Source organism: Gymnodraco acuticeps, unplaced genomic scaffold, assembly GCF_902827175.1.
Source record: "Gymnodraco acuticeps unplaced genomic scaffold, fGymAcu1.1, whole genome shotgun sequence".
Classification (NCBI taxonomy): Eukaryota; Metazoa; Chordata; class Actinopteri; order Perciformes; family Bathydraconidae; genus Gymnodraco; species Gymnodraco acuticeps.
In genome coordinates, this window is record NW_022989755.1 from 1,324,997 (window position 1) to 1,348,613 (window position 23,617).

At 43.0% G+C, this 23,617-nt stretch overlaps 1 protein-coding gene across 1 annotated transcript in view; it reads right to left on the bottom strand.

Moving 5' to 3' along the window:
* LOC117543637 (A disintegrin and metalloproteinase with thrombospondin motifs 14) overlaps positions 1 to 23,617 on the bottom strand; it is a 57,633-nt gene that overhangs the window by 31,511 nt on the left and 2,505 nt on the right. The window contains 2 exon segments of the mRNA XM_034212034.1: positions 2,781 to 2,977; positions 6,118 to 6,274. Of these exon segments, the coding sequence (XP_034067925.1) occupies positions 2,781 to 2,977; positions 6,118 to 6,274 (354 nt within the window).

Below are 23,617 nucleotides of genomic sequence, written 5' to 3' on the forward strand. Positions count from 1 at the left end.
GCTTTATAAAATAGAAGAAAAACACCAAGCCTGTTTCCCCCGGTGCCTTGTGTCTCATCCATCTGTCCACTTCTGATCTTAACTTTTTACAATCAAAATCCTTCTGAGATCTCTGAGTCATGTCCTTCCTATCAGTGTTAATGAGTCTTTCTTTTGGTTTGGTCCATGACAGGTATCTATCCATCTCTTTCTTAAGCAAGCTTTCCCTGGATACCACCATATCTCTTCAGAAACTGTTAAAAATATTATTATATCTTTCCGGTTTTCACCAACAGAGTTAGCCCCAACCTTATGAGAACAGCTCGTGGTTGTCACACTAGAATTATGTCACTGGGTTTAAAAGCAGGCTTTGATACCCTGAGGCCATTTTACTTAAGAGATGAAGTGCGCATAAATGGAACTGCCTAAAATGTATTTCCATTCATTTTATTCAAGATGATTTGAAACAAAATGTTTTAATAAAGAATTTAAACCTAAATGTTTTAACAACAAGTATGCCATCCTTCTTTTAAAGACTCTGTGGCTTCTTATTTTCTTAAGAATACTGACAAAAAGCTCTGGTATAAAAATAAGATTCTTGTCCCAATCCTGGATTCTACAATTCAGAAATATTTTTCAATATTAGAATGATGTGAACAAAAACAAAGTTGAGGAAATGGCCAGCACTAAGTAACAAAAAACTCTTTCTTTCTAAATAGCTCCTCTGCTTGTATACCCCAAAAATGACTATAAAAGCGTCTAACGGCACCAAAAATGAATATTTAATGTTGTGCAATGATAGTAAAAATAGACCGATCATGGATTTGTTGGTCTCCCTTAGACATGCAGACATTGCAAAGGTTATTTTTCATGTCAAAGCAGCAGTTTGAGTTTAATTTATTTTCTTTTTTACTGAAGTTTTATGTCAAAATCGTGCCTTGTATTTTTAGATTTAAAAAGAGATATGATAGCTAAAGCAACACCTACATTCAGTTTTTGACTTTGATTTGTATCTTAACTGCGAGGTTCTCCAGCCTCCAAACCCAGAGATGTAATCTTTCAGTCTTTTTTTGTATATTTGTCCTTGCTCATTAAAATTCAGATATTGCACACTGAATAATAGAATGCTACTTTTTGCTAATACACTAACAGGTATGTGCCCCTTAGCTTTTTCCGCTTAAAAAGTATGACCTTACAGAACAAAATCTCTGTCACTGAAGAAATGCTATCTTGGCTTAAGTCCAAATTTTCACTGGGATGCGGGGTTACACCCAAGGCATTTAAGCAAATATTCCATTCACAGAAGCCCATTCAGGTCAATAAATGCTCTAAAGAACACTCAAGTGACCTTAAATTCTCCCAGATTTGTTACAAGCTCAAATTCCTAGACTGGTATATTCTGACCTATATACACATGTTTGTGTTGGACCTGAAACACAGATGCCTTTGAAAAATGAGAAGAGCATCAAATAATAGCATGATAAAAAGTTCCATGATAACTTTTGTAATTACTGAAATTGCATATTTTCCTTTTTGGAGAGTCCCACCTATACTGGGATAATTACAAGGCCAGGAGGAGCACACAGAGGGCTGGGATCGGACTGTTGTGGTTGAAAATGAGAGTAGCAGCTGTGAGCTACAGGCGCTAGGTGTCCCTGGCTTGTGTACAGCATCACATCGACGTGGACAAAACTGGGTCCACGCTCAAACAACACAGCCATTGTGCGGCAGGCACCTCAGCAGTCACCTTGGCTTTGTGGAGACAGGATGTCCAGTAATCAATCCCTCAGGGAGAGTTTCTCCAGGTGGTACTACACATTCTGCAGCCACGGAGCAGGGATTCAGAGGGATTTGAGTGGGCAGAGCTCTTTCAGACACAGCAAGCTTGTGGCTTACGAGTGGAACTAAAGAGTTTTGACCCCTCGTTTGTTTAAAACTGCTCGTTTATTCCTGGAACTTTACTCTCCCTTAATAACACAATTTCATCCAAAGGTCTTCCATGAACTGATCCTCCTTGCCAGATCTGAAGTGCTTATCAGAGAGCACTACACACCAAGGACTGATGACTACACTTTTGCAGCCACTTCACAATTATAATCAGTCAAGGTCATTAAAATTAGACATTTCTCCCTGCCAAAGACATTTGGTCATAGAATGTGTATATTATATCCCAATTAAATAAACACATAATTTTATTTCAGCAGCTTGGAACTCCTGGTGCTTGTTTCCATGACTGGCTCGCACACTCAACTTTCTAATTGGTCTAGGGCAGCTAATCAGACCACCATGCAGGGTCCAAATGGTAACTGTTACAGAGTGAAACCAGCACCCTGTGAAAATCTGACTTGAGGGATTTGGTCCCATTAAGCAGATTATGGTGGTAGGAGCTGGTGGAACCCGTAATGAATGAGCTGAGAATTATTTTTTCACCTCTCATCAGTAATCCATAAACGTCCGGAGAGAGCAGTGTAGCAAGGTCTGATCTCAGACAGCTATAAGAGGAAAGAAAACTTCCATAGGTAGAAGATCACCAAAATAAGCAGCATTTTTACATCAAGAAGGGATATTTATAGAGCTGCAACAGTTTTGAGAACAGATTAATTGTGTCAGTCATTTTTCTGCAGCTTTTCTTGCTTTATTTTATGTAAAAAGTGATTTACATATCTATGAAGTTTGGATTGAAAGGAAAGTTTGGATGGTTAGTTGCTGGCCTGGATATTTCATGTTGGGAATAGGCATAAACACAAAGTCGTTGGTGAGAGTTTGATCAGTATCTTATACAAACGCCACAATAGACTTACTATATTCATGAGAGTGAGAACGTAATTCTGCACGTGCTCCTTGCCGTGGAAACGCACCACCGAGTCGTCCACAGCCAGCAGCACCTCTATGTTGTAGTCGTCTTTCTTCGCATGCCTCCTCTTTCGCTCGGACTCAGACAGTTTATGTTCGACGAGATCCAGAGCCACAGGAAGGTCTGCAATCCCGAAGTCTGTCACTGAAAAATATGAGCAGCACATAAACAAGTCAGTGAACAGACTTTTGGAATCCGAGGCATTTATGATACGTCTACTCTAACTTCAGCTTCTGTGGTGTGATTTATGTCTGTGAAATAAAACAAACTTCTGTCTTTGAGTCTCAGGATGCGCAGGAGGAATCCTTTGGGGTTATCTACAGGCCTGAGGACTTTATATTTTCTAAATCCCTTGATCTCTAGTCAAAATACTCCCCTCAGACTCGTAAATCGTTGGCCTACAGAGTGATAAGTGTATTTCCTCAAAGCCCCACATTAAGCCTAACTATAATATGAGCATTCATACAGTAGCACCAATCCCAGCTGAGTCGCACCAATTCCAAACAACATTAATCCATGTCATAAAGCACTTCAGCTGTTTTTCTGTCGTGGTGATATCCATGCACACAGTATGCTGTCTGTAATGGTTCATCAGAGTTGAAACGCTCGTCAGAGAAACAAGGAAATGTGTGAACTTGGATTTCATAGATTCAGGATGGGGCAGAAAGTGTGAGATGGCCAAGATCGCTGGAAATGAAGTGTCAATAACATCAGATGGGAAAAGTAATAAGTGAGATGCAATGATCCACAGGTTCAACATATAAATAGAATTTTCTTTGGAAGATATTCATTAAAAAAGCCACATCTCTGAAGCAATATTATGTAGAAATTCTCATTTTGGATGGCCTCTTGGCAAACAATAATCAAACCGTTACATTCCTCAGTAACACTGAACTTTTATTCAAAATTGAAATAATGTGTCAACCCAGTAAACTTGGCTCATGAATCTTAAAGGCTTGTGATGTTGCTTGAAGCTATACATTATTATAATCTATAAGACATTTGTAGTTCAAGCCTGCCAGATGCAAATAGAGTCATGAAACATTATCTTGTGCAAGTATTTTCAGAAGCAATTTATTCTAAATAACTAAAAGGTGAACAGATACATGCAAATGAAAGAGCAACACATTTATACCAGTTGTAGAAGAGTTCAATAACTGAAAAACTGTTTTTTAAAAGCTTTAAACAAAATAATTATTTCCAGCGCAGTTCAGCTAAGTAATACCACACAATTTAGCATGGAGAGAGAAAAATAAAATGAGAGCTCACTTGAGACATTGGCTTTCTAAGCAGGACAATAATCTGACAAATAAAACATGTGTAAAAAAAGATTTCATAACAGTGAGAATTTGTTCAAAAAATGCTACAAACAGCAGCCATCAATGCTTTCTTCCATTAATAACAGTGGGCAGAGATGGCTGGCGACTGAAAGTGCTTTGCGCAGGTATAGAAGCTGTCATGGAAAAGGTTAAAATGGCAGCAACTTTCTAGCTAATGGTGCTAGTTGCTAGCTGGCTCGCTGTTCTTCCCACATGCCCTACCCCGGAACCTGCGGTCTTCAGACTCTGGCCCCCCGCACCAACCTGTGAACCTTCGGGGATAGAGCCTTCAGTATGGCAGCCCCCACTCTCTGGAACGCTCTCCCTGCAGAGGTCTGCAACATCCCCACACTTGACGCCTTCAAAAGGGCCCTCAAGTCCCATCTGTCTGCCAATGGCCCCAAATCTATTTTTGTTTTGTCTAACTGTTCGTCTGACTGCCTTTTGTTTTGTTATGTTTGTTATGTTTGTTTATACTTTATTCCTTGTAAAGCGACCTTGGGTATTATGAAAGGCGCTATAGAAATCCAAGTTATTATTATTATTATAAGCAAATTCATACATTTATAGAATAATGCAGTCTATAAAGTTATAATGAAAAGCATTTCACGGGAGTGGTAAAATAGAATTAGGTTTAGAAAAATGTGAAAGAGTGACTTGTTTAAAATTGAGCTCAAAGAGGAAAATGAAAAGATGCTGGGATACTGAATGAATCAGTGAGTGAGACTTATCCTCCAGATGCTCAAGCTATTGTTGCACAAAGGAAGGAATAGAAAAGGAATTCATGATGGCATCGGGTTGGGTCTCTCTCATTGGCTCCCCCATCCTCCCCTGTCCCCACTACTACCACTGGAGCCCAGAATTCCTCACTTTACCAGCTGGTTTTAGGAGCACTACATCTGCCTAATAAATACAGAGCAGTCATAGGAGTTTAAAAGCTGCAGAGTTTAAGGACAGTACCAAAAGTTGGGTTAAGTGACCAAATCAGTTTGCAACTTCCTGTAAATGCAAATAATGTGATCTTGCTTTTCTGATTAAAGTGCAATTGTACACACTTTCATTTACTTAACTTCAGAAGATAAATAAATCAGCAGGCACCAGAATACCTTTTTTCTTTTCAATTTTACATTTGTTGTTGTCATTATAAGGGTTAGTGCTAAACTTTTGTGAGATTAACCATGTTTTTGTTAAAGCTAGTACTAATTGTTTTACCCTTTACCTGGTTGTTATGGTGATGGTGTTACAAATCGTTTGCCTGTTTATGAAACTAGCACACATGAAGCTACACAAGCATATATTTTGAATTGGGTCCTTTACTTTGTGGGAAATTGTTAAAATTAGCATAATGGTTTGTGAGTTATGGTCATAAATGTATACTCTGAGGTCACAGTGACCTTTGACCACCACATTCAAGGAATGTATCCAAGGGTGGATGTTTATGCCAAACTTGAAGAACATTTCTTGCAGGTGTTATTTAGATACCGTGTTTACAAGAATTAGACACGGATGTCTGTACGGTCAGACAACCCAGAAAACATAATGCATCAAAAAAGGAAGGCAAAGTAAAGAAGCAAGGATAGTTTACATTTGGGTATCATTGCTACATTTCAAATACTTGATTTTCACAAAGTTGGTTTGAGGATTATGCTAATAGAATTTCACATCATATGGATATGAACTAAAACCAATGGCTGCCTGAATCAGCAGGTAAGAAACACATTCAAAGTTAACTGTTATTGAATGGGCTAAAACCACTGGGGCTTGAAATGCAGGTAAACCACTTAAAAGAATGGTGTTTTATTCTATTCTCCGGTATGCAACCAAATCAACAGTGAGCCTCCGCTGTGCTTACACGTGTGCACCTACTCACACGTGCACACCCACATGCTCCCAGACAGTCAAATCACACACAGGCGCACACAGTGCTTTCTGTTTCCACTGACGTCAGACCTTCCCCTCGCCTACCTTCATTGTGAAGGTCCTCCCTCCGAGGGCCCGTCTCCCGCTTGATGGCGGACCTGCGGTAAACCACGTGGACCCGCCCCTTCACTTCCACGTCCTGTTGGCCTTTCTCGAGGGGCTCGATGAAAAACTCCCCATTATCAGTCCGGATCAGACCTGCCTGGAAAAAGAGGTTTTCAAATTAGTGCTCCCTTCTTTCTTCAAACGGACGGTAATTTCCCTGGAGCCAGTAATTACAGTGTGTCTGATCAATTCAAAGATTTTGAGAAGGGCTGGATATGGGCAATGACACAATTTGGGGCCCTCCACCAACGAGACCTTTGCAAAGATTTTTCGAGTGTCACCATGATTTCACACTGCAACAGATAATGAGTGGCAATATCTCCATTCTGCTTTATGTTGTTTGTTTGTTCAAATAATTCAAAGCTCAGCTGGAGCTCCGACAACGCTGCATTAAAGTTTTACAATTTATTTTAAGTACTATCTTCCTCTCAACTGGCCTGATGTGCAATTTCTTACAACTCTTCTTTCAACTCCCAACAGACAGCAACCGTGATCTTTCTGTTTCCATTCAAAGTATACAGCAGGGACAATGTACATAGGGTCCTTATTCAAAGCTCAACATTCTTTTATTAGCACCGAATTATGGGTTGGGATAAAATAGTCATGCCTGCGTCTTCTGCGGTGGATTTCTCCCCGGCTGCTTGTTGAATGTCATTGCTAGAGGAGAATACCCTGCTCTTTCATTCAGAGGGACAGCTGTCATGAGTTGACATTTACAGATGATTCACAAAAGGACAGTAGTTATGCTGTAATGACACCACATGCGTTGACACTTTAAATCCCATGTGACAAAGGCATAAGAAAAAAGTGATTTCTTTGCAGGATGCTTTTTTTCATAAACTGCACAAGCTTTCCCTGTATCCTCCTTTACAGTATCTGAGCAGTGATACAGCTCTGTGTTAAGTGGCATGGTCAGAACACTTTAAGAGAAGGCAAACATTTGGATGCACTCATTTCCATAAAGTAAACTTCCTCTTTGTTGTATACCTGTGACTGAACTGAAGATAAATATTGAAATGGACTCATAGGGAAGTCATCATCCAGCTCTGCTTTGAATGTAAACACAAACTTTGAAGAGCCATACATAATACACATGTAATTAAATCACATATTGTTCCAAAATAACCATTACGTCACACCATTACCTTTCTCTCACAGTTATTTCTGTCTATACAAATTTGAATGGTCAAATTTGTTGACGTTGATTACCTCATCCACGAGTTTGCAAGTCACCTAATGGGTGACATTTCACTGAGAATCACTTATTTTGAACACTGCCCCCTACCAAAAAAAAGAGATGGCAGCCATATATATTTAAATAGCAATGTATCAAATTGCAATGTGGAAGGGGTTGCTTATAGTAATGGACCTACGGAGAATTATCACCTGTATTAGCAGCACCAAACTGCAGCTTTCCAATGTAAAAAATGTTGGCCGCTGGGAGGTGTGTTCATGTGTTTCAGGAGGTGAGAAATTCATGGTTCCTTCTGTCAATATGCAACAGGTTCAGTACTTTATTCAGTAGGGCCTGGTTCATTTCGTGGCATCTGCAGGCAGTGGCAAGTACTTCCGGCGTCTGCCACAGATGCCAGTACTCTGTGGTATCTGTGGCAAGTACTTCCGGCATATGCCACTGATGCCACAACTTGCCGAGGCATCTGCCGCTGCTCAACGGGAGTTGCCACAAGATGCCAGAGTAACGTAGGAGAAGGTTTACGGTAGCTGCCACTCGCCTTCCGTGGCAAATGCTGCTATTTAAACCCGTATTTATCGTGTAAAATGTCGCTGTTTAGGCATGACTTTATCGAACTGATCTGTACACAGGACTGATGTGCGATCTCTATTTTTCAAAAAGATGATACATTATCATTTCTATTCAATTTTACTTGGAGCATGGTTGGCTAAAATAAACAAACGTGCTATATTTATGATGAAATATTGGCAAGTGAGGGTTGCAACGCCCTTGGCAATTGTCGCTTCTTGAGGGGAGTTTCCACTGCTTGCTACGATAAACCAGGTGTATGACTAGTAAAGACAAATAATTAACAAATAAATATCTGTATTGACACAGCAACGGCAGGGTTGCCAACTCTCACGCATCTGGCATGTGACACACGCTTTCACTCTCAATCTCACGCTCTCACACTGCCCAAACTATTCTCACGCCAAAAACAAAAATAGCGAAGACTAGAAACGGGTTTGAAAACTGTTGTCACGTAGTGATCGTCTTCTCAATAGAACATATTTGATAATGTCTTCTGGCCAATCAGAATCAAGATAACGGCGAGGTGTTGTTGCAGGAAGTCCTGACGGAGAATACTTTTACTGTAGTACTACATCTACATCGATACAACATTACGTGTTGATAGAAATCAACACGTAATGAAATAAGACCCCACGGTTTGATGACTGATAGGTGTGTGGGCTGTCTTTCATCTTGACACACAGAACAATGCGGGCTATCCACCCTTATCCACAATGTAAAGTAATTCACAGTCTCTTCCCTCTTCTCTCTGTGAGGAGCAGCAGGTTCAGCTTTCAGAACAAAGTAACACAAAACTAAAATGGCATTCATTTTTTTAAATATGTCGTGTAGTAATAGATTTATTTATTTTTCTTCTCAAGAGAGTACCAGAATGTGTATTTTATGTTAGTATTTCAAAAAATCTCCTGGGGGAGAATCCTCCCAGACCCCCCTGCAGGGGTTGGGTTTTCAGCACGTTAACTCTTTCACCTGTGGGGAAATTGCAGGATTGGCTCCAGGTCGCCCTTTTTATTTACTACAAGACAAATGTGCCTTTTTATTTCATACAGTTCAATTTGGATTGAGACAGGGAAATAATCTAAACCTCACGAGTGGCGTTTCACTGTCAAGGGGAAATATGTAATTACATTGCAAATACTGACTTGAGCCCCACCACTGTATGGGTTAGCCCTACCATAGATTACCCAACACAAATACTCGTATTGCGCATGCGCAGATCTAAGATCCAGAAGAAATTATAAAAAAGTAAAAGTCTGGTGCTTATTGTTCTACTAGGCCAAAATAGAGTGAGAGTGTGTTAATTAATATGTTTGGCAGTTTGGAGTAAGTCTGTAGATTTGTTTGTGTGTGTGTGTTTCATATATAGGCCTCTCACGATAATTAATTTTGTTGGTGAAGTGACACGTTATTGGACATAATTCACCTTGCTTATTGTGTTGCCACACGGACCCTTTAGTGGGGAACACCTGTAGCTTTAGCTGCCATTCCTGCTAGCTCATCAGGCAGAGCAGTGCATGTGTTAACCTCTCTGAAAGTAATGGATAATAAAGATTGGAACTCCATTCTTAATACACCGCCTCCGACTCTCTTTTCACGGCACTACACTGGTGACCCTGACTTTTCCGAGAAAGTTTCCGGAAAATTAACGAACATGGCTGAGCGCGATGTTTTCATAAAGCTGCCGGAATTCTGGGAGCACGCCGCGGAGGCATGGTTCGCACACGTGGAGGCACATTTCGCCTGCCGACAGGTCCGTGACGGGGACCTAAAATACTACCATGTGGTAGCAGCGCTGGGGAGCTCCACGTCGTCCAGGTTGGTGGGATTCATCGCAGCCCCCCCACATCATGGCAAATATGAGGCGATTAAGGCCCTTCTCCTTAAGACATTTAGCTTATCTGCTAAGGAGAGGGCCCGCCAGATACTTGACATTCAAGGCCTAGGAGACAGCAAGCCATCCAAGCTAATGGAGAAAATGCTAAATCTGCTAGGGGGGGAAGATCCCCGGATTTTATTCACGGAGATTTTCCTGCGTCACTTGCCTCCCCGGGTACAGACGGCGCTGGCCAACACGCCTGTCACGGAGCCCCGTGCTTTGGCTGAGGAAGCGGATCGTTTTTTCCTGGCTACGCAACAGCCCGGGGCAGAGACGTTAGCCGCGACGCTCAGCGGCCCACCAGCAGTCAAGAAAGCGTGGCGGAGGCCGGACACGGCTGTGGCTAGCCGGCGTGGAGACGCCGGAGAGTGCGTTTACCACGCACGTTTCGGGACAAGGGCGAAGAGATGCATCGCTCCGTGCAGCTACAAACCCCCGGGAAACGGAGGGGCCGGCGCTCAGTAGTGGCTCTGAGCGTCGGCGGCACGTGCAGGCTCCTCTTCGTCAGCGACAGCGTTTCGGGGAGCTTGTTTCTGTGTGACACGGGCGCTCAACGGAGCGTAGTTCCAGCGTCGAGTGAAGACGTCGCCCGTGGGGGGCACGGACCGCGATTGACGACGGCTAACGGCAGTCCCATTCGCACGTACGGCGTGAGGCCTATGTGTTTGTGCATCGGAGGACAGCGTTTCAGCTGGGATTTTGTGACAGCGGACATTTCTTTTCCCCTCCTCGGAGCGGATTTTTTGTGTGCTCATGGACTCTTAGTGGACGTTAAGAATAGGCGTTTAGTTGATGCCTTAACGTTTTCTTCCCTCGTGTGCACACTTGGCAGCACAGCGGCTGTCAGGCTCGCTGTCAGGTGCAGACACGTTTCTCAGACTGTTGGCCGAGTTTCCAGACCTGTCGCTACCCACCTTCTCTGCGCTTACCACTAAGCATGGCGTGGAACACCACGTCACTACCGGGGGGCCTCCTGTCTACGCCAGGGCCCGGCGGTTGAACCCTTCTAAGCTGGCTGTAGCGAGGGCGGAGTTCGCAACCATGGAGCGCCTGGGCATTGTCCGCCGCTCCGACAGTGTTTGTTTACCCCTGCACGTCATTCCCAAATCGAACGGCGGGTTCCGCCCGTGCGGGGATTACCGCCGACTCAACGACGCCACTACGCCTGACCGCTATCCGGTGCCGCACATTCAGGACTTTTCGGCGCATCTGGCCGGTACGGGGTTGTTTTCCAAGGTGGACCTGGTGCGTGGATACCACCAGGTGCCCATGCACCCCCTGGACATTCCCAAGACAGCAGTGATAAAGCCTTTTGGACTTTTTGAGTTCCTGCGGATGCCTTTTGGACTCAAGAATGCCGCTCAGACGTTCCAGCGCCTGATGGATTCGGTGCTGCGGGACCTGTCGTTTGTGTTTGTTTACCTCGACGACATACTCGTCGCCAGCGCTTCAGTGCAGGAGCACCTGTCCCACCTCCGAGCCCTTTTCACACGGCTCAACGAACACGGATTAATCATCAATCCTGCAAAGTGCCAGTTCGGGGTGTCGGACATCGATTTCCTGGGGCACCGCGTCACCAAGGGCGGTGCGACACCTCTGCCAGCGAAGGTGGAGGCTGTTGCGGCGTTTCCTCGCCCGCTCACAGCCCGGTCGCTCCGTGAGTTTCTGGGGATGGTGACTTTCTACCACCGTTTCATCGCCCGGGCCGCACACATCATGCGGCCGCTGTATGAAGCGTTGAAAGGCAAGACCCCCGTCCAGGAGATCGACTGGACAGCAGAGGCGGACGGCGCTTTTGCTGAGGTCAAGACCGCGTTGGCTCAGGCGGCTTTGCTGGCACACCCATCATCTACGGCTCCCATCTCCATCACCACGGACGCGTCAGACTACGCGGTCGGCGCAGTGCACGAGCAGTGGGTGGAGGGCGCTTGGCAGCCGCTCGCCTTTTTCAGCCACCAGCTGACGCCTAGAGAACGCAAATACAGCGCCTTTGACCGGGAGCTCCTCGGACTTTATTTGGCCGTGCGGCACTTCCGTTTCATACTGGAAGGCCGTGAATTTACGGCGTTTGTCGACCACAAGCCGCTCACCTTCGCCATGTCAAAAGTGGCGGAGCCTTGGTCGGCACGTCAGCAGCGGCAGCTGTCCTACATATCGGAGTTCACTACGGACATTAAGCACGTGGCTGGCAAATCGAACCTGGTTGCTGATTGCCTCTCCAGGGTCGTCATCGGTGCCGTCCAGTTGGGCCTGGACTATACTCGCATGGCGGCAGACCAGGTCACAGATTCCGGCGTCCAGGCCCTGAAGGTGGAGAGCGCGGGGCTGCGCTTGGAGGACGTGGTGTTCGGCGACGCGGGCATTACTCTCCTGTGTGACGTCTCTACGGGCCTGGCGCGGCCTGTCGTCCCTGCCAGCTGGAGGCGTCCTGTATTCGAGGCTGTGCACTGTCACACCCCGGCGTTAAACCTTCGGTGCGTTTGGTAGCGGCGAAGTTGGTTTGGCAAGGACTGAAAAGGGACGTGAGGACTTGGGCCAGGGAGTGCGTGGCTTGTCAACGCGCTAAGGTGCACCGCCACACGAAGGCCCCGTTGGAGCGTTTCCTGGTGCCTGAGAGGAGGTTTGATCACGTCAACATTGACCTGGTTGGTCCGTTGCCTTCCTCTCAGGGGTTTTCCTACCTCCTCACCATGGTGGACAGAAAGACCCGTTGGCCGGAGGCGGTTCCGCTCGTTTCGACATCAGCCGCAGACGTTGCCCGGGCCTTCATTGCAACGTGGGTGTGTCGTTTTGGCACCCCGTCAGACATTTCCTCAGACAGGGGCTCTCAGTTCACGTCCGAGCTCTGGAACGCTGTGGCAGGCGGTTTGGGGGTTAAGCTGCACAGGACTACCGCTTACCACCCTCAGGCTAACGGCCTCTGCGAGCGCTTTCATCGCTCCATGAAGGCGGCCCTCAAGGCCGGCCTTACGGACGGTAACTGGGTCGACAAGCTGCCCTGGGTGATGTTGGGCCTGAGGACCGCACCTAAGGAAGATCTGCAGTGTTCTACAGCGGAGATGGTCTACGGTCAGCCGCTGAGAGTTCCGGGAGATTTCCTCCCAAATGCATCGGCTCCCTGGTCGGCGTCGGCCCAGCGGGCTTTCCTGCGTGACGCCGCTGAGGCCTTTGCTCCGATCCCTACTACTCAGCACGGTACTCAGGTGTCCCAGGTTCCCGCAGAGCTCCGCTCGGCGGAGCACGTGTTCATCCGGCACGATGCGCACAGAGGCCCCCTGCAGCCCCCTTATGATGGGCCTTTCTGGGTCTTGGAGCACGGGGACAAGCACCTGGTGGTCGACCTGGGTGGCAAGGCCGAGCACGTCTCGGTGGACCGGGTGAAGGCTGCTCGCCTGGACTTGGACCAGCCTGTGGTGCTGGCTCGACCTCCGCGACGGGGCTGCCCCCCGGCCTCGTCCCCTGTCACGGATTTAAGACCTGTTGTTCCGGTCCCTCCCCTTCCGGGGGCCGCACAGGCGGGAGTCACTTTTCCGACTCCCGTGCTCAGGAGTCGTGGGGGTCGGCGTGTCGTTCCTCCCCGCCATGCTGATTTTGTTTATGTGTGAATTCTGGGGGGGCTTGTGTGGTGACACGTTATTGGACATAATTCACCTTGCTTATTGTGTTGCCACACGGACCCTTTAGTGGGGAACACCTGTAGCTTTAGCTGCCATTCCTGCTAGCTCATCAGGCAGAGCAGTGCATGTGTTAACCTCTCTGAAAGTAATGGATAATAAAGATTGGAACTCCATTCTTAATACACCGCCTCCGACTCTCTTTTCACGGCACTACATTGGATACATTTTCCCGGAAATTATTGCGATAAACGATAATATTGTCGGCACCGTTGTATTATTTTAGACCAATGACATAAGGATAATATATAATAATAATTCAAGTACATCCTTTCAAACTGCTAGTCACATCCTCATGTAAATGGAAATGTATCGAGTTCATTTTTATTTATCGTACGATAAGTCAATTAATTGCTTATCGCGACAGGCACACAATAAAACAGTGGAAACAAACATGTGTTTGACTTTCATTAGTGAATGAAACTTTGTGCCCTTTATAGTCTGTGTCCAATATTGTCTATTTGTATATATTGTATATATATCCTATATATATATACTAAGGTCCCGCTGCTGACACGATAGCAGTCATTTCGTGCGCCTATGTGTAATTAAACCCATGATATCAAAATCTCACTCCAGCCAGGTACCCAAAGTTGGCAACCCTGGTGTACACTGGTGTTATTAGACTTGGCTACAGACTTAGGGCAGCTGTAACTGATTGCAGTTGCCACTGCTAGTGAGATGCTAGGTTTACTTTATAAATGAGCCAAAGGACAGTTATATTTGCTCCATGCCTTCAGCAGCAGCAGGCCATTCACTTTGATTTTATCCCGTTATGAAATGTCATCATTTCGACAATAAAGAAATGCTACATAAACGTTATCTTGCACGTTTTATCGAACCATCTCCGTTTCTAACTTTCAATATATTTAAAAAGAGATCTCTCTCTCATCTGTGTGCGGGGGCGGGGCCTCACAGACATGCTGCTGCGCTGTGCACACAGTTCTGCCGGTAATGAATATTAGGATACATTTTGTGAGGAAACTTTTCCACCAATAATTCCAATACGTATTCCAAAATGTATTCACTTCAGGTTTACGAAAGTAACTGTAATCAGATTAGTTGTTTTTCAAATGTAACGCGAGCTGAATACAGTTAGGCTACTTGATTTTTGTATTCTGATTACGTAACGCCGTTACATATTCCGTTACAACCTGGTTACAACGGTTACAACCCAACCCTGTGTACAGATCATCAGTCCTGTGTACAGATCAGTTCGATAAAGTCATGCCTAAACAGCGACATTTTACACGATAAATACGGGTTTAAATGGCAGCATTTGCCACGGAAGGCGAGTGGCAGCTACAGTAAACCTTCTCTTACTCTGGCATTTTGTGGCAACTCCCATTGAGCAGCGGCAGATGCCTCGGCAAGTTGTGGCATCTGTGGCATATGCCGGAAGTACTTGCCACAGATACCACAGAGTAGCGGCCTCTGTGGCATATGCCGGAAGTACTTGCCACTGCCTGCAGATGCCACGAAATGCGCTTGCTGTCTCTCACTTTATTTACTGATTGGCTGCATGTGTTCTATGGCCATCATTTGCTGCTAAAAGTAAAACTATCCGGGTATGTTGATTACCCAGATGTTGCTTAACGGCTGCAGTTTGTTGTGCTCAGAGTGGCCGACACAGCTTCCCATAGACAATGCATGGCAGCCAGCCACACTGCTGTGATTTGTTTAGCTTTCAGGCATGCAACATTACTCTTTAAGTTCACTAATACTTCTTACTCCGCCGCTTGTGCCGTATGCTAAAAATGCTTTTTAGTGTTTAGATCCCCTGTGCCTACATGCTCATCACTAAACTAAATATTTAGCGAACATAGTCAAGCATATAGCAGCTGAGGACAAAAACAGATACAAAAGGGTGATTACTGGACTTTCGCTCTTCAGGTGGCCAGAGACAGGACTCCACATGAATCATAATGTTGCTCCTTAACATGCTAGATGTGTAAGTATCAGCTTTTGTGGACAGAAAAAGCTGCAAGGTTTCATGCTTGTACACCAAACTTGCTTAAATAAGTGAGAGTGCGAGTGGGACGCTAAAAGACGGCCTTCTTTGCTGTGTTGTTGAAATATCACACATTCAACCAAGATGAGAGTTAACCAAAGGGTTTTGTTGTTTACCAAAAACAATCTTGGCTCATTTTTAAAGCCTTTACTGTATGTGGATTTAATATCGGACAATTTTGTAAAGAACTTTTACTTCGATCCATAATGTGTCCTCATTTCGACTTTGGGTCATGAGAGGATAGAGACTATCCCTGCTCAAATTGTGCAACAACATATGTTAACAGAACATTGTTCCCTCATGTTTCCTGCACACTCTACCAAGAGCTTAGTCCAATAGAAAAATACATATATACAAAACATTTTAAAGTTACAGTTTATAATAGTTGATTAGGCAAGAACACACATCCCAAGTGTGACCAAGGCAAGGTATATACTCTGTTACATTCTCTAATGAACATATAAATAGCTGACATATTTCTTCTCTCTGTTTCCAATGTTGTTTCCATTAAGCTTTATAAGTAAACTGTTCTTCCTGAGTACACTGCACAGTGCAGTTTATTTCATTTCACATATTCCTAAGAAAAAGATACATCTATGCAGCCTATCATTATACTCATACAGCAGGCACACCAACAAGACGTTGGCAACAGTGTGTGTATTTACAGCTGCAAAAAGAAATCTAAATACAGTGCAGTAAATAGAACATTGTGTCTAAAAAAAACACCCTTCAAAATCCTCAGCATGCTGTTGCTCGGCACTAACAACCCCAACGCTGTGAACTCTTTAAGTTTGGACATTTGACAGTGAGGGCAAAGAGGAGTGAAAGAATCTGTCCAGCCCCTGACCAGGAAATGCCAAGTAAGACATGCTCGAATACTTCCTCTGTGGTCTCTTATTTCAGCAGAGGGTGGAAAGAGAAGCCGGGTCTGTGAGGGGAGAGAGCAGCAGCATCTGGAAGGGCCTACAGAGGAACCAAATGTAAACATGTGTACACTGCATGCTGAAGGCTGGGGTCTGAGAGGGTGTAGGTTTGCTGTCAGAAGTTACAAGGGGACGAAAAACTATTGGATTTTCAGTTAATGTCTTTGTGGCTTCATTCCACTGGAAATTAAGATATGGAAAGGATTTGGAAATCTGAAAACTGGCCTCTTTTCTGAGTTTCTTATCACTCTAAACTATTCTTATATAAATAAGAATAGCATCTTTAGTTTTAAATAGAACATTCATCGTAAAACTTCGCAATTGGGGTATTTTCAGCCCTCAGCAGTGTTACAAACAGGTCTTAAAGTATATCAATCAATATTGATTCATAAAGACAACACAAGACAGCGTTAAGGGAAAGGCCCAGCACATAAAGAACAGTAACTCTGAATTCTGCTATTAGGGATATTCACAAGTCATTCAACCATTCAATCAGTTTAGCAAGCCTATGTGTAGCCTGGGAGGCGAAACCCAGGGAAGCAAAGTAACCAAGGCAGCAGAAGGCTTGTACATAAACATATCTGTATTTTTTGGGATGTAATGCAAGTTGATCGGTCATTAACACCGTACTTTGTCTTTGTCAGATTACATCCTGCGTCTACGCCTCACCGGTGCCTTGAGTCATAAATAACAAAAGTCAAAGCCGAAATCTCCCTTCACATCACACGGAACTAATTAAAAAACATTTTTGGGATTCAGTGATACCAATTAGCATGTGCAAAAAAAAACTCCTAATGACCCATCACAAAACATTTAATTTTCTGTTTCAGATTGCACGCTGTGACGCACACATACAGAATGATTAGCTTTTCTTGGAAAAAACAAGTGAAGTGATGCATACGTCATCCGGTTGCTCCATGTGATGTGAGACACCTGGGATTATTAGAAGATTTGCAACTTCGGTGGAGAAAACATTTCCCCAAAAGAAACTCGAGGCAGTGAAGCATCCTGCAATTTGACTGACAACGCACAAAAAGCAAATAAAGCTAACTCTTCACCGGGGCACTACAATGCACACATCAGTAAGAGCATCTTTGAAAATGTAATTTCAGAGAGACTTCTTTCAGCTGTGCAAAATAGCAGTTGGAGTCTGACACCTGCTCAGAGCAGCATGCACACTGAGGCAAGTAACAAATGAGGCGAAAGCTGTGCCGTGTGAAAAAAAGTTGCCGCTGTTAATGTGTCTATTTAAAAGAAATATGTTGGCATGAATATGCTTACAGACAAAGCTTTGGTTTCAGATGAGCGAACACAGAGTAGTTGAAAAAAGAACATTTACAATGAATGTAAGTAAAACAAACCGGTACCACTTTACAATAAGACTATAAAGGGTTTATGAATAGTTTGTAATTCATTTATTAATTAGTTTGTGATCACTTTATAAATCATTAATAAGCTTTTATAAGACCTGAGATAAACAGGGCAACTGTGACCGGTTGCTTGCCAATAGTGAGCCCACATTTATCTGTACTGCTAAGCCTTATATTGGCTACTTAGCTTACTTCGTCTTCTTCATCAGCCAGCATCCTTGGTATCTGTTGCTCACTGAGTTGATTCTCGCTAAGTAGCCAATGTAAGGCTTAGTCATCTTGCCAAATAGTGAGCCTGTGTTGATGTATGAAAACATGTTAGAACTGGTTTATAAATGGTTCTTAATAATTAATAAAGTGTTTACAACCTAATTCATAACCTAATTATAAACCCTTTATGAATCCTTTATAAGGGTAGTCTTATTGTAAAGTGGTTTCAACAAACCAACCTACGATTTCTTTTCAATCTAAAAAACCTAGTTTGTACTACCGTCATAAAGGCCTGAGTAGTGTCACAGGTGTTCATTTCTGACTGAATACAGCCTAACAACCTGTGTTTAGCCTGGGAGGCTTGTTTCTTTCAGCCTATAGTGATATTCAAAGGCGTGTCAGAGGTGTGAGTCAACATGTTTTACCAATGCAGGTCTTCTGTCATCTACACTGTGGTTTCTGCAACAGATTGCTCATACACTCAAAAGCACAAGTGGGATCCATGCCAGCCAATAATTTGTGATTGATCCGGCTATGTATAGGCCCAAAGTACTGTAGGTCTTATTCTGCGCCCACAATGTGATATTTCCATCTGCTTGTTTGCTGCTCACTTCCTGCAGAAGCACCTCCACTTAAGAAATATTCTACTTTAGACTTTAGTTTGTGCCTTCTTGACGTAATGCTCTTAATATTTCTTCTCAATATCTAGTGTGCACACTGCCCTTCAATCTCATGCATTTTTTGCTGGCAAATACAAGGTCAATAAGTTTCATCATTATAATAATGAGTTTTTTTGTTTTAAAGCCATCACTAGAAAAACGCAGTCATAAACACACTGCTAGTGTTAAATTGGTGTGATTTAACGCAGATACCCCGTAAGGTGCATTAACGACAAACACAATATATAAATGGAACAAGTCCCTCAGGCCCTGCTTGAGCTGCAACGTGCAAGGAAATCAAAGTCCAGTCGTCATTCCAGGAGCTTAACCTGTAATTTGTGGCACATTGTTCAGTAATATGTAATTTCGGTTCCAGGCACGCTCTTTGTTGATCCCAAAGCGAGACACAGAGAGGGTAGAGTACAGGTAATCCACTTTCATGCATTGAGATCCAGGTATGAATGCTAACGTCACACGGTTATCTGTACAAATTGAAGTCACAAAATCAATGCGAAATCTGACCTTAATCCAAAATTCATAAAATAGCCGAGGTTATGGTGATGCTGTGTTACAACCAAGAGGATCAGTAAACCAGGAGGTAATCAATGCTGAGTGGTGCTGGACACAGAGTTGCGGGTTTGAAATAATCGTATGAGACAGCTTGCGGGAGCAGAGGATTACTACTTGGTTCCTTTTCATCAGCTTTCACATCTAACTGTGCAAGGCCACAAAGGGCAAGCATAGCTGGTGATCACGGCAAGGATTATGAAGAGATAATTTGGCTTATAATTATCGTCACTCATCTGCATGAGACTAATATCAAAGATTAGAAAAATATAATAATTTTGCCATTCCATTGAATTACTTGAAAGAAGTCGAAAATGACATGGCTGCCGTTAGCGGTTAATTGGTTTTAAAAGAAAAGCTAGACTGTTTAAAAGGAAAATTAATGTTATTATTGTTATTATTATTATTATTATTATTATTAGGAGAGGGATTAGGGGGAGGAATGGGAGGAGGGAGGCAGTGTAGCAGCAGCAATGGGTGTATTATTATTACAAGACGAGGTTGTTGTAGCATTAGTAGAAGTAGAATGACACTAGAAGAAGTGGTAGTAGTACTAGAAGAAGAATGAACAGTTGTAGCCGTAAAGCAGAAGTAGTAGAAGTACTAGTAATAATGTCTAGAAGTAGTGGTCATATAATACATAGTCATATCTCAATCTCCCATATTTTTACACATTTTAACACCTTTTTCTTTTTGGCTATCACTAAGTTTCGGGCTGGCCTTGCACCTCGTCCTCCTCAGTGAGTGAGAGACAAAGAAAACCTTAAGAAAAATAAATGCTTGAGCTATCTCAGTCTTCCTGGAAAGACGAATTCTCCCTTTCTTTCTTGCATCAATTAGTAGTAGTATTGGTAGAAGTAGCAGCAGTAGTAAATGTAGTGGAAGTAATGAAGGTTGTCATTGTGTCAAGCATAAATAACATTTTTCCCAGCCTCCAACAGGCTTACAACACCATTATTTCAAAAAAGAGACCAAAACAAGATTAACAACAATCAAATAATAAATCCTCCTGACATTTTAAGCTTTAAAAAAAAAGTAGTCCAAATAATGAACAATAAAATAACCATTCCATTATGTCATCGTCCTTGAACAAGACAGTACAAGTAGTTGTTGTAGTAGCAGTAAAGATAGATTGCTTCTCGTTGTTGGTATTTGTGATGTGTGTGTGGGTATTTGCAGGTATCCTGTATCACAGTATGTATTTCAATAAGCACACACACTAACACATGTTCAGACAGACATGCGGTAACTGCTACAAATAGGGATTGGATTTAGAGGAAATAAATCACATAACTGGCTGAGTCGTTGGGCTTCCACTGATGGAGCTCCTAATTTAGTGCCTTTACCTTGGTGCCAGCGGAGAACTGGAACACCAGAGGATACTGGAATACTGGACTGGGACCAGAAATTCTGCAAACATGCATGAATAGAACAATTTATAAAAGCACTTTCCGTCTCCAATTGGATGGAAAACTGCCCCACCACCACCCCGAAAAAAGTAAGCCTGCTGACTGTTGCTAGGTGTCTCTCTCTCTTTTTAACTGATGGACACAGAAATAGCACTCTTCCTACTGCGGTCACCCGGCACTCGTGTTTCCATCACACATGTAATTCAATCAGCCCGTCATCTGCGCTAATACCCAACACATGAGCAGCACCGGAATAATCATAGCCATCACTCATCGCTACACAACAATAGTTCATGCTCGCCTGGCTTGCACAGCTGTTGCGATCTAACTGGAGTTACAGTCGGAGGGGAAGATAGCGCAGACGCTGACTTGTTGGTCAATCAAACACAAACTGTTTGAGAGTACATCTGAAAGTGTTTTGTTTTGGAGTTATTTTTCATTCACTTTATCTGCAAACTCAGCTGACAGTCTGTGACACAATAATGCTGTGAGGCTAAATAAGTCCAGACGATATCAGATTCATTTGCAGCGTTACTGTATGACTGTCTTATCTGTCATGAGCTTGGAATACCATAAATCTTGCACCTCCTGGCACATGGCAGGAACCCGTAATCTGTTAATGATGATGTCATGCCTGGCTATACGTGACCCATCTTGGTGAAAATGTCAACAGATTAGAGCACACACTGATAACAAACCTTATCATGTAATATAAGAAGAATTTAAGTATTTAAATAGTTGCTAAAATCGCAGGGTTAGGCATTGTGACTGCTTGTGTGTTCTTCCACCCTGAACACTTTGTTTGCAGGAATGCAAAACAATTCTAGGCAACTGTGATATGCATATTTTTCAATACAGCATGCGTGTGTTCTCTTTAAGGAAACACATCAAACATTTTAAAGATGAATTGCTGTTGGCACGTAAAGGTCTAGGCACAGTTTATCTAAGCGATTTGTCCCGTATGTGGTGACCTCACTGCATGCTCTTTCTCCTTACAAACCACTTCTTTCATCAAACTCCTTCAAGTCTCTCGACATCAAGCAGGCACCGCAAACTCTGTTCATCTCCAAATGCCTCCAGAACACGCCTGCATGCACAGACATGTTTATGTTGTTTTGATGCATGGAGACTATTCATTCTAAAGCCAAATCACAAAAAAAAGAAAAACATATTTTTCCAAATGCAGTATCTGTCTATGTATTACTGCTGCCATCCCACACATGAAGGCTGACATGTCCTGATTCTAAAAGCTTTGACAATTGACATCTGAAAAGGCACAATTACCGACAAACTGAATAGAAACTCAGACCTCAATGTCACCAATATTAATTGGAAAATATTTAATTTACAGGAAAGAATCAAATAAAATCCAATCAAACTATACGAGACACAACACACTGAGGGCCATGAGGGAGCAACACTCCAGAAATACCAGATAACATGTGCTTCAGAGGAAGAACATACCTTATCTTACCTACTGTACAAATGTATAGAAAAGGATCTCAGACTTTGGTCTTATCTGTAGTCCAAATGTTTTGAGACCCTTGACTGTATCATGATGCTGTTTCCACATTTGTCCCAGGTGTACAATATGCTAAGTTAACAATGAAGAAAAGGGCCTTATATGTTATCTGGGATTTACATTTACATTCTTTGATTATTTGCTGGTCATTGATCTACTGTCTCCTTGCATCGATATTGTCTTTGTTGCCTTTATTGCCCGAAATCCGGATAAAGGAGGCTTCACGTCAGCCAAAACTATTTGAGTAGGTAAATATGTATGGTATTTTTAACCTGATCTCTTCCAATTCTGAAATCATATATCCATGACAATAAAAGGTGCATGTTATGAATTTGCATGTAATCAATCATTCATCTTATGACCTGAGTGCTGCATAAAGACCCTCCTCTTTCATTGGTATTTCTAAAAATCTGAATTATGACACTGCAGTTTCTGTATGCTGATTGTATTACAAGTACAGTTAAAAGATGTTAGAGATAAAACAATTGTATTGCCAGCCTTGAACCTCACACCATGCTGTTCACATCAAATCGTATGTCTTTAGAGAAGGCAAGCATTACCATGTTCTACTGTTTTCAGAAAACTCAAGAAAATGGTTTGATGGCTGTGTGAGTATAAAAATACTTCACAATGAAAATGTATCACTGTTGATTTATTTGTAGGTTTAAATACCTTGAATGACAGGTTTGGCTTACTAAAAGGCATACATTTTTCTTTGGTTTGACAGGCACTTCAATTTATAAGGTGCATTAAGCGGATACATCTGAACTTTTTTGTTTTTTAGATCTAGCGATATCTAACACAACCTTTATAATAACGCCTTGTGCAGCATTCTTGCCTTGATTCCTGGAAGGTCACATACTGTTGCCTTTCAATAAACAAACAGTTGCCTTTCAAGAATTCACATTGTAATTACAGAACACGGCACAACATTTTACACCACCCACTGTCATTGCATTTAGAAAGAAAGAAATGACTTTGTGACAACGTTTTTTATCTAGTTATTCTCAGCTTCAGAATGGGTTGTTGTGTTGACACTGAAATTACTGTATGAAGGGCGAGAAAATACAGCAATGTCGAAACACAGTACAAGTGTTGAGAGGTCTATTGTTTTCATTGTGTTGTGCTGATGCCACATCAAATGCTTGGCTGTCCTTTCAAATGCATCAGAAAGCATGAAATTGTTGGCTTGTGGAAACTCTATTTGCAAACAATAGACTTCATTCAAATACATCGTTTTTTTTGCCTTGAGGTGTCGAGTGTGTGATAACTTAGAAAAGGACTTCTAACTCAAAGTGTTTCTTTCTCATGTACAAAAGCTCCAGGATCAGAGGGTTATCGTCAACCCCATTCTTAACTTGTCATTTCTGTCAGAAACATAAAGAGAGCTGACTCAGAAAAGTTTAGGAGTAGCCTTGCTTCGGTCAACCTGCCACTTCAAATGTCACGTGCAG